Here is a 14,881-nt window from a genome sequence, read left to right on the forward strand (position 1 = left end):
CGCCTGGACAATTCGCGTTCGAAGGATATTCCTTCAGAGTGTCGGTTTGTGTGCCTGTGTTTCTTTTGGGGAGGGGGGGGCAGTGTAGCACTAATGAATTGATACTATGCATGGCAGGGGGCAAACTGAATACGGCTCTCATCAGAAAGCGCTGTTTAAGGGCCGAAATGAAACTGAATTACCAGCATGCTATTTCCAAAAACCAAAGTAGAGAAAGGCTAAAATATCCAGCTTGAAGCAACTTAGTAATTCAGACAGCTGCTGGACCCCAGGTCACAGATTCTAAGTGCTTAGACATTTTTGAAAATGCAAAATAGGCGGCTGGGGAGGTCATCATAGTGGAGGCATTTGAGTTGGAAAGTGAATAAATTTAATCAAACTTCTAAACAAAAAGGGTAATAAGTTCTGGAGTATCTCCAAATTTAATTACAAGTTTTAATATATCAAATCTTGGGAAGTCTATAACGATTTATAATTTGCCAGAGCATTGCTGTTTTACTGTAACTAGCCAAAGCACGCATTTCCATATATCTGGGTAGACAAACAATTACTGGTTCTCTTGCAATGAGAACTTGAATGATATTTGACATGTCACCTTTGGGACTGCAATTAGTTACTATGAAATACCATAGAGTATATGCCCATAGTTAGTGATTCCCTTGCAATGAGAATTTTAAGGATATGTCACCTTCGGATTGCATTCAATTACCATAGGGAACATTTGTCTTGAAACTTATACCTGATTAAATATTTTTTCCTCAACGCTAAACAGAAAGAAGAGATAGAAAACATAACATAATCAGGATAACAAAGGCGACAAGAAGTATATGAAGCCATATTAAAATTTCTGATACAAAATTTTTCAAGATATCTGCCCGAATTCTACTATACAAACAAAGGGTCATGGAAAACTCACTTCCTCGTAGGAATAACTTTCAAATTCCAACAGCTTTAGCTTATTCTGCCACAGAGATCAATTCGGATGATACTTCTTGGGACTGGAGAATCTTTTTTGTCTCTCCTCTCAGAAATCTTTTACTGTGTGCTACCCTTATTGGTCTCCCCATAAATTCCTATGGATAAGGATATACTTAAATCAGGTTTTTGACATTAACCAGATGCAACAATTATAGTCCATGAGAAAGGAGCAAATAAAGCACAGGAACAAGCAGTTAAACCCAAAATTACCTTTCCCTCAAAAGAGGATAATGCGGCATCCGCCTCCACCTTGGTGTTAAAAGAAACAAATCCATATCCTGCAGATCGTCTTGGATTATCACTGTTGAATATGACTTCAGCAGAAACAACATCTGCCCCATTAGCCTTAAAGAACTCCATAAGATCCTTAGACCTTGCTTCAAAATGCAAATTAGCCACAAACACATTGTGTACAGGCAGCGGCTTGGACGGCGGCGGAGAAGAAGGTTTCACAGTCTTTGGCTTAGCCCAGGCAAGTCTCAATGGTCTACCCTCAAGTTCCTGGTCAAGTTTTAACATCCAATAATGCAACTCAGCACAAAAAATCAAATACCGATAGAGTTTTTTCTGGAAGAGTTAATGATAGAGATACTTACATAGGCTTCAAGATTTTCAAGAACTGCCTTAGCTTCCTCATGAGAACCCATTGTGACAAAGACTAAACCCCTGCTTCTGGTCTTGTTGTACATTGCAACCTTGAGGTGAAAAAACAGACAACAAACCCATCTCAGAAAATACATAATCAAACCTTAAAAACACTGAATAAGCTCAGGCGGGTATTTGGTACAGCGGAGAATAGTTTCCATGATTGAAATCATTTTCTAGCATTTTGGTACGAGAAAATATCCTTCAAAATATTTCTCCATCAAAAGAAATGAAGTTGACTTCTTTAACTTATGGATGTAAGTCGGTTTCCTTTGCAAATACTACAATTCTTAATCCATAACACTAGCTTCAACCTCCATTTTCACAATGTTTTCAATATTTCTTTTTACAACAACAACAACACTCGGTCCCAAACAACTTGAGGTTGGCGATATGAATCCTTATTCCTTTCATTTAGCTAAACTTATATCATCGTCATTACCAAAATAAAATAAAAGTGCAAGTTATATATATATATATATATATATATATATATATATATATATATATATATATATATATATATATAAAATAGTAGTAGCAGTAACAATAACAATAATATTAATTTAGAAGTTCTTTACCAAGTCTAAAACCTATTCCTAACTAGTAGGTATCACCTATATGGTATTTTCTCTTCCATGTGCCTTATCTTTAGCTAAGTCTGCATTGATTAGGTCTTTCGGGACAACTTCCTTCCATGAAATTTTAGGCCTATCCCGTCCCCTTTTAAAGCTTTCCCCTACCATAGTTTCATACATACGAAGCGGTGCATCTGTAGGTCGACACAAGACATGACCAAACTATCTCAACCGACTTTCTCTTATTGTATCCTCAATGTGTATTACTTGTACCTTCTGACGAATGAGTCATTTTTTATCTTATCAAATTTTGTGTGACTGCACATATTCCATCTTAGCATTCGCATTTCTCCAACACTCATCTTATGGCTATATTGAACTTTAGCAGCCCAGCATTCACTACCATATAACATAGTCGGTCTTATAATTGTTTTATAATTTACCTTTCACCCTGGTAAGAATCCCTCTATCACATAACACCTTGATAGTACTTCTCTATTTCAGCCATCCGGTTTAATCCTATGAGTAACATCTTCATCTATCACTCTATTCTCTTGAAACAACGAGCCTAGATATCTAAAAAAAAATTGCATTTTGGCACCATTCCATGTGGTCAGACCTCAATTCACTTTTCTCATGCTGACCAAACTTGCAGTGCATGTACTCAGTCTTACTTCTACGTATCTTTAAACTGTTACTCTCTAATATGTTTCTCCATAGCTCAAGCTTTCGGTTGACACCCCCGCTAGTTTCATAAATTAGCATCATAGCTTCAGCAAATGGCATACTTTTTCTTTCGGTTGACACCAGTGGCGGAGCCACATAGCTCCAAAAGGTGCCAATTGACACCCCTTTGTCGAAAAATTATATTATTTAGATAGGTAAAAGTTATTTTTTAATATCCATATACTATATGTTGAATCCCCTTGACTTCTTCGTATATTTACTTCTTTAAATTTTGACAACCCTTAATGAAAATCATGGCTCCCCTACTGGTTGACACCCTCGCTTGCGTTCAATATTCTTTTTTATAACCCAAAAATCCTCAAGGACCAGTAGCATACGGTTCGCAACTCGATGGATAATGGCGCGTCTCTACCACTCTCCACTTAAATACCAAACTTTTGTCTCGTAGGGTCCAAACTATAACACACACCTAACCTACACGTCAAGTGCTGCACTCTTACCACTTGGCCAAAGCTCTAGGGCTGACATTGTTTTCAATAGATAATAGTACTAACAAAACATAACTGAAACTCTATCTTCATACCCTATCCTGCAGCATGTATTTTTATCATATCTCACCCTACTTCATATTCAATCAAACACTAGAAAATGATATCACAAGTTAAAACATCTTTCTCCATACCAAAAGCAGAAAGTTTTAAAGGTGCAAACCTCAATATCCTTAACAGTACCATATTTCTCAAACAGAGGGCGAAGGTCATCCGCTGTGGAAGTCCAAGGAGCATTCTGAGCAAGAATTCTTGTTCTAGAACTTTCATCTTCCGATTGTTCTTCTTGGTCTTGTTGCAATTCTGGAGTTTGGGCCGACGAAGAGCAATGGGAGATGTAAAGGTAGGGTTTATGGGGTTTAATAGGGAGTAATGGGGATAAAGAAGAAATGTGCAAAGAAACGGTAGAAGGGGATAAAATGGGAATTGTAGATTGGTGGTGAAAGGGAAACAAAGCGGGTGAAGAAGAAGAAGGAAATTGGGGGGTGGAGAAATGAAGCTGAGATGGAGAAGACAACAGGCGAAGTAACGCCATTGCAGCTGCAGTTGGGATAGTTTACGGGACAAAGCTTGGAATTAGAATTTGGAACTAAGGAGACGACTGGATAAGGGGTCATAAAATGAAATTTACACGGCAATTTCCTTTTTATTCTTTTTTTGTTTACGTTGGGAAAAAGAAGTGATTTTTATTATTATTAAACAATTCAAATAGTGTCGAAAAAAACAATTTTGTTATGAACAATAAAAGAAGAAGAAGAATATCGGAGAGAAAGGCAGGAAGAGAGAATTTTTATTGATTTGGGATGAATTACAATGGAATAGGACCCCTCTATTTATAGGGAAAGAGGGAAAGAGTAGCTTAGCCACCAAGTAAAATCCCAAAAATCTCTCTACAATATAGACATTCACATTAAATAATTTATATTTATAACACTCCCCCTTGAATGTCTATTCAACAAATAATGTGTCTCCTTAAACCTTAACTAAAATAAAACTCAGTGGGAAAAAATTTCTAGAGAAGGAAAAAGAGTACACATATCTAACAATACGCATTTTGGTAGCCTCATTAAAAACCTTACAAGGAAAACCCAACCTTGTAAAGGAAAAAGAGTACAGCGCGTATTAACTCCCCTTGATGAGAGCATCAATTCACATCTTTGAGTCGTCGCATCCAAATCTTGTACACTAGCTTCTTGAAGGTTGACATCGATAGAGATTTGGTGAACAAATCAGCCATATTATCACTTCAATGAATATGTTGCACCTTGAAATCACCAGTCTTGTATATATGTAATCTCTTCATATAATGTCGTGGAATAGCCTTTTCAATATCTTCATAGAGGTATTCTCGCTATCACATTATCATGCTTATAGTTATAGCAAGATACATATGTGCACAAATTGCACTTAGGATGTGATACTTCAGGACCAAGAATTCTATATGCTTTAAGCGATTTAAATCCTTCGGGGATTATCATAAAAGTTAAGTCATATACACCATATAAAATAGACCTTAGATGCATATCAAGTTTTCATGCATGTTAGACATATAAGATAGATAAAAGTGATTGCACACACCATTGACTTTATACTTCCAGGTGTTTGATATGCAGGTCAAAAATTACATGTCTTTCACATGAAACCAATTATAGTCAAATTTTGTCTCTTCCGTTTGGCCAATATTTTTATGCCTGTATTCGACATGCTTAAGATCCTCATCTGTACTTAGCGCTATCATAGATGTAGTCGACAAACATTTATGTCGGTTCCAGCATCCTTAATTTTCATAAAGACATAACATAGAGATCTCTTCATTCATATAATCAGGTACCTGAATCTCTCATGAGATTTTATGAAGTGTTATGTCATGTGATATTCTAGATCACTTGCCTCCTTTATTATGATCATTTTGATCATTTGCTCATCCTCTTTATCAAGAAGTTTATTTGAAACCGATTTGTCTATATGCTTTAAGCGTACTATAGACTTTGTCCTTCTAGGACTTAATAGGAGCATTTACAGTAAGAATATAGTTACTTTCTTTGGGTCAGCAAATGCGCCTAACATGCTTTGTAGTATATTGCGGATTAATTATCTTTTTATGAACTTCAAGTTCATATTATCTTATTTGAGAATCTAGATGTACAAATGATAATTCATTCCACGTAACGTTTTCTCAAACTGTTTATCCTCATATTAGAAAAACTAACTTTTTTCCTTAATTTTGGGAACCCATCTTTGTGCATTATGGTGTTAATCAAAATATACATTGCACATCAATAACAAAGAATTATTCGGTTCCTGGCCCTGAACCACTTATGAGGGGAAAATGTAATATACTTTCGTATATAACGTATATCAAACTGATGTAGATATCTTTGTTCTCTTAAGCAATAATTTAGCTATCAAGTGGAGACACTCAATAAATCATTTTGCTAAACCAACTGTGATGTAAACCAACTTATCAAGATGAACTGTCTTGAATAGAAATTTTTAAAATTATGCTCAAAATTAAATTATTGAGCAAGTTATCTCGCAAACATCAGGTTTTGGGTTAATAATAATCGCATATGTAACCATCTCTAGATGCATCTTATGTGATATACATGGCAGGTGAATGAGCTCATATTCACCTTTGATATTTTCAGTATTCATGTGATCCAATCCCAATTTTAGTTGGTCTATTAACTAATGAGAACAAGTAATGTAAGAGAATTCGCAAAGAACTTTCTAGTTCTTTAATATTTATCCATGTGAATTCTCTTTTAGTTTTGCACATTATACTTAAATTAACATGGCTAAATCAATTATGCCAACTGGATAAATTATCTATTGATAAACGTTAGGTTTATACCATGACATGTGCAATTATAAATAAACTCCAAGTTTATTATGATATGGGTTTTTATATCAATAAACTTCTACTTTATTGTGGCATCTTTTATTTGTGTTGTACAAACTGGAGAATAAAGCGGGTAGCTTTTCACATACATAATGCGCCGCTAGTAGTTGTACTAATGGAAGATATTAAGTCTTCTCATTATTTATAGTCTCAATATAACCAAACGCTTTCGCGAATACTTTAGAAACTCAATAAGTTTCTTTGAGACTTACTACAACACAATACCTTATTGGTAATCAATTGTGTTTCTCCAAAATAGTATAATTGGCTGGTCCAGAGTTCTCAATTAATTTGTACTACCACATATTCATCAACATCCATATGGTGAATATCTCTTTCAAAGAGAAAGTTATACCATTATGGTAGTGGTCAAAATTATATGCAAGATTTGTTTCTTGCATCAATGTTGTCCTTTAATAATCACATTACCAATTTATTTTAGCGTACAATAGGTACGTGACCAATGATTATTCATGCCATAATAATGACATTATTTTCTTATTTCTTCTCAAACCTCCTTCTAGAGGTGAGTGCGGTATATTCACTACCGCTAGCACGTTCATATTCTTCCAAGAATGAATATGTATTCATAAATCACATGTTATCACATTTACATCATGAATGGACCATAATCATTTATATGTGCTACACAAAATCTCATGTCAAATGATGGCAAATATTACTTTCACAAAGTGAAGGATTATTTGAGAATCCTTATTATTCTCATTACTATAATGATGACGATTATAATTTCGTCTATTGCCACGTCCACATCCATTGATACCTTCACGGTAATAATTTTGTCTTCTTTTAGGCTTATTACATATTGCTACCACATTCTCTTAAGAGAATGAGAATGAAACAAATTCAATGGACGGGTTTCTACTTCTTTGTCCACAATCATACATGAATTTAATCATGGCAAAGCATAGAAATTTTACCACTTCAGGTGCTTATAATTTCTTACAAACTCCATTAGAGTTATAATCTTTGCTTGTATTTAAAATCAAATTATAGAATTTCAAGAATTTAAAAGAGAAAAATAAAGTAAAATACTTACCTTAAATCCAGAATTTAATCATCAAGGAAGTTCATGGAATAATTGACAATCATTATGCTCAATCCAAAGCTTCTACTCAACTGGTTAGAGTCTCGTGCAGATAACGTGTTATGAACAATAAAAGAATAAGAAGAATATTGCAGAGAAATGTAGGGGAGAAAATTATTATTGATTTAGGATGAATTACAATGGGAATAGGACCCCCCCTATTTATAGGGAAAAAGTGATTTAGCCACGAAGTGAAATCCCAAAAATCTCTCTAAAATATAGACATTCACATTAAATACATTTCTATTTATAACAAATTCAAAATAGTGAATTTTTTGTTACTAGACTGATCGGTTACTACTTGATTGAATTAATAAAAGAAATTGACTGTACTAATTGAATTGAATAGTTGAGTATAACAATCCATTATGATTAGAATGGATAAAGCAACTTTTCTATCTCAAGCAAAAACTCAAATTTTGAATTTCCACACTAGGCTTTTAAAATTTTGGCACCATTATTTCAATTTCCAATTTCTTGTTTGATTTGGTGCATTCTGAATCTGAATAGACTGAAGCAGGTTGATACTTAATATAGACATTAGCATGTTTGTAAGAGATAATGTGCTCTCATCATATACATGACATTTTCCAAATAGACAAGCTCAAAACCAATTTTGTTATTTTGTATAAACAAACCCACAAGCTCATTCTTCCAAAGCAAAAGCAAAAAATGCACATTTGTCATCCAAAAGAAATAAAAAAAGATCTACTCTTCTACAACTAAACCACTTTCAAATCCGACCGAAACATAAATTTGGAACTAAATTGTTGTTGAAAAGTTCAAAACTTGGAAAAGTATTGCGATATGCAGAGGCTAGAGCCTATACATTTGACAATATCGACAAGGTAAAATAGTCTGTTCCTTGGCAAATAATCAGTTGAATTTTGAGCAAGATCATCATGAAATCAAGGCCATTGACTTTTGACACAAGAACTTGCTCAAATCATCCATATAAAGCATAAAGCAGTAACATAAGATATCTAGATTGCAATACAATGCAAGCCAAAAAAAAAAATCCGAAAGGCACCCAAATTAAATCGATATCAGAATTTTCCTAACATGCTTCAAAAGGAAAATATGTCAATCGATAGAGCAAACAGACGTCATGTCCGGGCTTCTCGATCATCCTTAGTACAAGGAAGAACAACCAAATTCTTGAAGGCGATTTGGGGAAGATGACATAGTATGTTACTTTTTACAGTTACCGAGAATCGTAACACCCTTCTTTTAGATACAAGAAAAACCTAAAATGAGAAGAAAAAATTGCAGCTGGTCAAGGGAGGGGAAGGCTTCTCCTGCTACTTCTTGCATGATCTATATTCAGGTGAGTTTTCTCGTAAAGGTGATAAAGGCTGCCTCAATGAATCAACCTCGCTGAAATCAATTTTTCCCTCGACTGGACTGCTTATCTTGGGGCTTGATTTCCTTTTGTTACCCTGGTGAACAATTAAAGATAAACAGAAATATTAAGTTATGAACGGCTGCGTCTAATAACGCATCGAGAGGAAACAAAAGATTAGGCTAAAAGCCTAAAAGAAACTCTTAGAAGTTCACCTTGCCAGAAGAAGGTTTTCCAACAGAACTAGGTGTGTTCTTCTCTTTCTGGTATAGCCTTATCAGCCTTTTATTCTCCTTATCCAAAACTCTGTTTTCTTCAAACAACACCTGCACCTACATTTCAGAAAATTATCATGTTTTTTCAATTTACATAATCGACAAGAGATCAAACGCTTTTTCTCCATATATAAATCTACTTACCTCATCTTCAGCTTTATGGAGATTTATCCTCAAATGTTCCTTTTCTTTCTGCAGAGTCTTGACCTCAACAGCCAGAGAAATAGCCTTTTGTGTCGATGGCCTCAATCTATCAAAATCAAAAGGCACTTCAGCTGACAATCAGACAATTGCGAAACTGTAGACACTTGGGTAAACAGAAGTAAAACTCACCGCTTCCATTTTGTCAACAATCTTTGGCAAACTTCCATTCCACCATTTGCCTCCAGAAATGCATGTGCTGTTGATGCAGCATCATCTTTACCAATCAGAGTTTCCAGCAAAGTGTCGAGCAGATTTTCTTCCACAGAAACATCGTCCGTGGCTGTGTCATCCTTCACGTATGGGTAGTAACCAAAAAAATTAGTCTCCAGAAGAAAGATTCTATGTCTTGCAATCTAGAGATGTGTCAGAGAGTCACCAAAATAATAGGATGTATAACAACTAACTGACAGACGACATTGACCATGTTATTCTTCAAGCAGCCAATAAATTATGTTTAGAAGTATAATCAGCAGGCTAATCACATATCCTCAGAAGAAGGGTCCAATTATCTGAACAATCATCACACTAGAGAAAATACACCTGAATTGCGGGATAGAGAAAGGAATAAGCCCTCCCACTGTCAACAGAAGTCCAGACAGGAGTTTCATTACCTTATGTTATATTAATGGATTCCCATCTGAGTATCTGAAACTGGATCTAGGTGTTGGATTCATAATCCCATAAATCTAGGATTTGAAATATACTGAAAGGCTGTTGAGCAAAAATAAATATAAATAAATTTTATTTAAGTTCTACTATTATTTTATTTTATTTGTTCCATAATACCACATCATATAATATCAAAAAACAAAAAGAAGAAAAAACCTATAAAGAATAGTAGGAAATGTAATGGAAAAGGTGCCTACTCTTAGACAAAACCTAGCGCATCATACAATAGAAATAGAAACAAAGTCTAATGAAGCAAGAAATGGAAAAAAGAAATCACTCCATATTAGAACCTAGACAGTGACAACATATGGCAGGCAATGACTTTCATGTACGGCTCCTCCTCTCAATATTACCAGTAGGTTCTATCCCCCCCCCCCGCTCTCTCTCTCTCTCTCTCTCTCGTACTACTACTTACTTAGTACTAACTACTACTACTTACTACTTACGTACCTACCTACCTACGTACTACTACTTACGTACTAACTACTACTACTTACTACTTACGTACCTACGTACGTACTACTTACGTACTACGTACGTACTACGTTACTTACTACTACGTACTTACTACTACGTACTAACGTACGTACTTACTACTACGTACGTACTATACTTACGTTACTACCTTACTAACTTAACTTACGTACTACTACGTACCTAACTAACGTAACTAACGTAACGTAACTAACGTAACTAACGTAACGTTAAGTACGTAACTACGTACTACGTACTAGTACTACTACGTACGGTACTTACGTACGTAACGTCTAACGTACGTACTAACGTACGTAACTACTAACGTACTACGTAACTACGTAGTACGTACTACGTACGTAACGTAACGTATAACGTACTACTACGTAACGTACGTAACTACGTTACTACGTACGTAATACGTATACTACGTACTACTACGTACTTAACTACGGTACTACGTACGTACCGTACGTACGTAACGTAACGTAACTAACGGTACTACCGTAACTAACGGTACTACGTAACGTACGTACGTAACGTACGTAACGTAACGTAACGTACCTAAAAGAGGGAAAACCCTATAAATTGGATTTTGAGCGGGAAACTCTATCATGAATCCCTCCCTGGATTCTCAAGCTCAAGGGCATTAGAACCCTCAATATGGAAGTGATAGTCTAATGAGAAACCTATAATATCACCACAGAATTCTTTTCATGAAGCATTGCCTCAGATGTTTCTAGCGCTGCCCTGACAGAATATAAGTCACCAATAAAAGTGCCAGTAGTTGAGATCTAAAAGTCATGGACGTTACTTTATGACAGCCAAAAAGCAATTATTAGGTTGTGAAGTATCCAGCCAAAATGCATTCAACTACTACATGCCACCAAAATATCTTCACTTGTCTAATAATTTCACCTTTCCCTGTTTTATATCCTATTTGTGATGGAAGTGATGAACAAATGCTACATGCTACATGCTGCCGGAGAAGAGGCAGGTTAAGAGGATTTTCTGTGAACAACTAATTTCTGCTAACATTGAGTAAGTCAAGTTTAATAGGAAAGAGCCAACGAAATACAATCCATAGAGCATGAAAATAACAAATGTATAGAGCATCATTAGACAATCACATCATGAATATCATACAGCAATTTTGATGTAAAAGATAAAGAGTAACATAATTATCGATAGAGAATGTAATTAATTCACAAAATCCCAAAAGCTTAGTTTATCCTAATGAGACTGTTGTTATATTATCAACAGACAATACAACTAATTATTAAGTACTTCTTCTGAAAATGAGTAGAGACAACCTTCTCAAGCTCGACACTATAGGGTCCCTAAATCATTTTGTTTCAACGTTGATCAAGTTCAAAAATACTTTGAATCTAAACTTAAACACCATTCAGAGACATGTCACCTGTGTTAGTACATTCAGCATAAAATCAAATTTAAACCCTATCGTTACCGCTACCGCTACCCCTTACCCCTCCATATTGGCCTGATATGCGAGCTACGAACAATTCATCAATGTACACCACATAACATCAAATTCAACAGAAGTTAAACATGGAAGAGAACCAAAAGAGGGGAAAAAAAAATTACATGACATACCAGTTGGGCCTCATATTTTGACTTGTAAAAATGCAATTCCTCAGATAACTTCCGAACCTCCTCCTCCAAATCATGAACTCGAATCTCAGCTTCCTTGGCTCTCTCATCCGCCTCATTTCCAAAATCCATTAACGCCTCGCGATCATGATCATATAAAGAGCACTCTTTCTCCCACCTCTTGCACTGTGCCAACAAGTTCGAACACTCCACCGCCAATCTCTGATTTTCCTCCACAAACTTCTTCAATGCTGATGCATTCATACTTGACTCAGCCTAACGAGTAACAACATTAACAATTAATAATCAATATTTATAACAAACATATGAGTTTTCTTTTAAAAAAATCAAAGAGGAGAGTATTAAGGTAAAAACCCTAGTGCGCTCGATTGTTGCATCTTTCTCTTTCAATTTGGCTTGTAGAGACAGATATTGACTGTGAAGGCGAGTAAGGGATTCTTCAGAGGCACGAAGCTTTAATTGAATTGTTTCTTCGGAAACAGGGAGGCCAAGAGAGTCCTCGATCGATTCACGAATGTAATCTTCCGTTTCTTGTGAAAGATCCATCTTTCAGACTTCAATAAACCCTAAAAATGAACACAAAATTCTGATTCAAAGTTTACCGGCGATTGGAACAATTGCGGAATGAAAATCAATCTAACGACGATTTTTGTGTTATCGGAATTTGATGTGAGAGTTTTGAGAAGTGAGAGCGGAAGAGCGGTTTTGGTCTGAAATGAGGGGTTTTGGGGTCTGAATTACTATTTTCTTATGATTTGTTTAGATTTTGAAATGGGAAGTGGGAAGCGCTAGCCGTTACAGATCTGTTTGGGACTCATGGTGGGACCTGCGGATCCTAGTAAAGGCCTGGGCCAACTAATAGTGTGTTCGGTCAAGTTTTTTCAAGTTGAAAAGTATTTGTTTGGAATTTTTACCTCCTTTGCTAACACCATATTTATTTTAAATAAATACCATTTAAAAAAATTATATTCTATAGATATATTTTAAGGTTTATAGCAAAATATTTAATTTTAGCGGGCGGGGGTAGTGGTGGGGGTGAGCAGGGGGGCAGGGAGCGGCTCTGTGGGTGGGGCGGGAGGCAAGGGTGGGAAGGGGATAGCGGGCGCTCATAGATTGAGGATCGGGTCGTGGAACATAGGTACCCTGACGGTAAGTCCATTGAGTTGGCGAAGATTCTTCAGAAAAGGAGGGTCAGGATAGCTTGTGTGCAGGAGACTAGGTGGAAAGGGTCGAAGGCGAGGAATGTAGACGGGTTTAAGCTGTGGTATTCTAGGGTCGTGAGGGGTAAGAATGGAGTGGGTATCTTGGTGGATAGGGATCTTAGGGAGTCCGTGGTGGAGGTTAGGCGAGTGAACGATAGGTTAATGTCTATTAAGTTGGTTATTGGTGGTTGCGTCCTCAATGTCATCAGCGCTTACGCGCCGCAAGCAGGCCTAGACGAGGAGGTTAAGAGGTGCTTTTGGGAGGGCTTGGACGAGTTGGTGAGTAGTATTCCCCAATCTGAGAAGTTAGTTATTGGAGGGGATTTTAATGGTCATATTGGGGCTGATGCTGGTGGTTATGGTGAGGTGCATGGTGACTTTGGCCTTGGGGTTAGGAACGGAGGAGGCACTTCGCTGCTTGATTTCGCCAGGGCTTTCGAGCTTTTGATTGCAAACTCGTCATTTCAGAAGAGGGAGGAGCATTTGGTTACTTTCAAAAGTTCGGCGGCGAGGACTCAGATTGATTACCTCCTCCTCAGAAGGAGCGATAGAGGGTTGTGCAAGGACTGTAAGGTTATCCCGAGAGAGTCCCTTTCGACTCTTCATAGACTCCTAGTGATGGATGTCGGTCTCTGGGTGAAGAGGAAGAGGAGGGGTGCTCGGGGCAGGCCGCGGATTAGATGGGGAGCTTTGACTAAGGAGAAAGCCCAGGAGTTGGAGAGGAGGTTAGCTGATGGTGGAGCTTGGAGAAGTTCTGGGGAAGCGGACGCAATGTGGTCAGTGACGGCGAACTTGGTAAGGGAGGCAGCGCGGGATGTGCTCGGGGTATCCAAGGGCTATTCAGGCAGACATCAAGGTGACTGGTGGTGGAACGATGTAGTCCAAGGAAAAGTGGAGGCGAAGAAGGCGGCGTTTGCTAAGTTAGCAGGGAGCTCAAGCGAGGAAGAAAGGAGAGTCAACAGGCAGAACTACAAGGTGGCGAGGAAGGAAGTGAAGCTGGCGGTCACGGAAGCAAAAGATGCGGCGTTTGGTCGCATGTACGAGGAATTGGGGGAGAAAGGCGGGGACAGGAAGTTATTCAGGTTGGCTAAAGTGAGGGAGAGGAAGGCACGGGATCTAGACCAAGTTAGGTGCATCAAGGACGAGGATGGTAGAGTTCTGATGGGGGAGTCTCAAGTCAAGCAGAGGTGGCAGGCGTACTTTCGAGACCTGCTTAACGAGGAGGGGGATCGAGACGTAGAGCTAGGGGAGTTGGGGAATTCAGAGTGTCATAGAGACCTTGGGTACTGCAGGCGCATTAGGGTGGAGGAGGTCGTGGGGGCTTTGCGTAGGATGAGTAGGGGTCGAGCGACCGGGCCAGACGAAATCCCGGTGGAGTTCTGGAAATGCATAGGTAGGCCAGGGGTAGAGTGGCTGTCCAGGTTGTTCAATGTGATCTTCAGGACTAAGAAGATGCCGGAGGAGTGGAGGTGGTGTACAGTGGTGCCCGTGTATAAGAACAAAGGGGATATCCAGTGTTGTAACAACTATAGGGGTATCAAATTACTAAGCCACACCATGAAAGTCTGGGAGCGGGTGGTTGAGGCGAGGGTGAGGGAGATGACGTCTATATCCGTGAACCAGTTCGGTTTCATGCC

General features: G+C 37.6%; 2 protein-coding genes across 2 annotated transcripts; both read right to left on the reverse strand.

Moving 5' to 3' along the window:
- Positions 1-771: 771 nt before the first annotated feature.
- LOC109240469 (28 kDa ribonucleoprotein, chloroplastic) lies at positions 772-4,067 on the reverse strand. The gene is made up of 4 exons (XM_019407123.1): positions 3,600-4,067; positions 1,575-1,673; positions 1,189-1,479; positions 772-1,073 (listed from the first exon to the last, which is right to left on the reverse strand). Exons 1-4 carry the CDS (start codon positions 3,969-3,971, stop codon positions 957-959), a joined length of 879 nt encoding a protein of 292 aa, XP_019262668.1. The 5' UTR covers positions 3,972-4,067; the 3' UTR covers positions 772-956.
- Positions 4,068-8,383: 4,316 nt separating this feature from the next.
- LOC109240470 (centlein-like) lies at positions 8,384-12,839 on the reverse strand. The gene is made up of 6 exons (XM_019407124.1): positions 12,397-12,839; positions 12,025-12,297; positions 9,397-9,557; positions 9,208-9,313; positions 9,004-9,120; positions 8,384-8,885 (listed from the first exon to the last, which is right to left on the reverse strand). The coding sequence occupies exons 1-6, from the start codon at positions 12,586-12,588 to the stop codon at positions 8,748-8,750; spliced, it is 987 nt and encodes a 328-aa protein (XP_019262669.1). The 5' UTR covers positions 12,589-12,839; the 3' UTR covers positions 8,384-8,747.
- Between the last annotated feature and the right edge of the window lie 2,042 nt (positions 12,840-14,881).

The sequence above is a fragment of the Nicotiana attenuata genome, unplaced genomic scaffold (genome assembly GCF_001879085.1).
Source record: "Nicotiana attenuata strain UT unplaced genomic scaffold, NIATTr2, whole genome shotgun sequence".
In the NCBI taxonomy this organism is placed as follows: Eukaryota; Viridiplantae; Streptophyta; class Magnoliopsida; order Solanales; family Solanaceae; genus Nicotiana; species Nicotiana attenuata.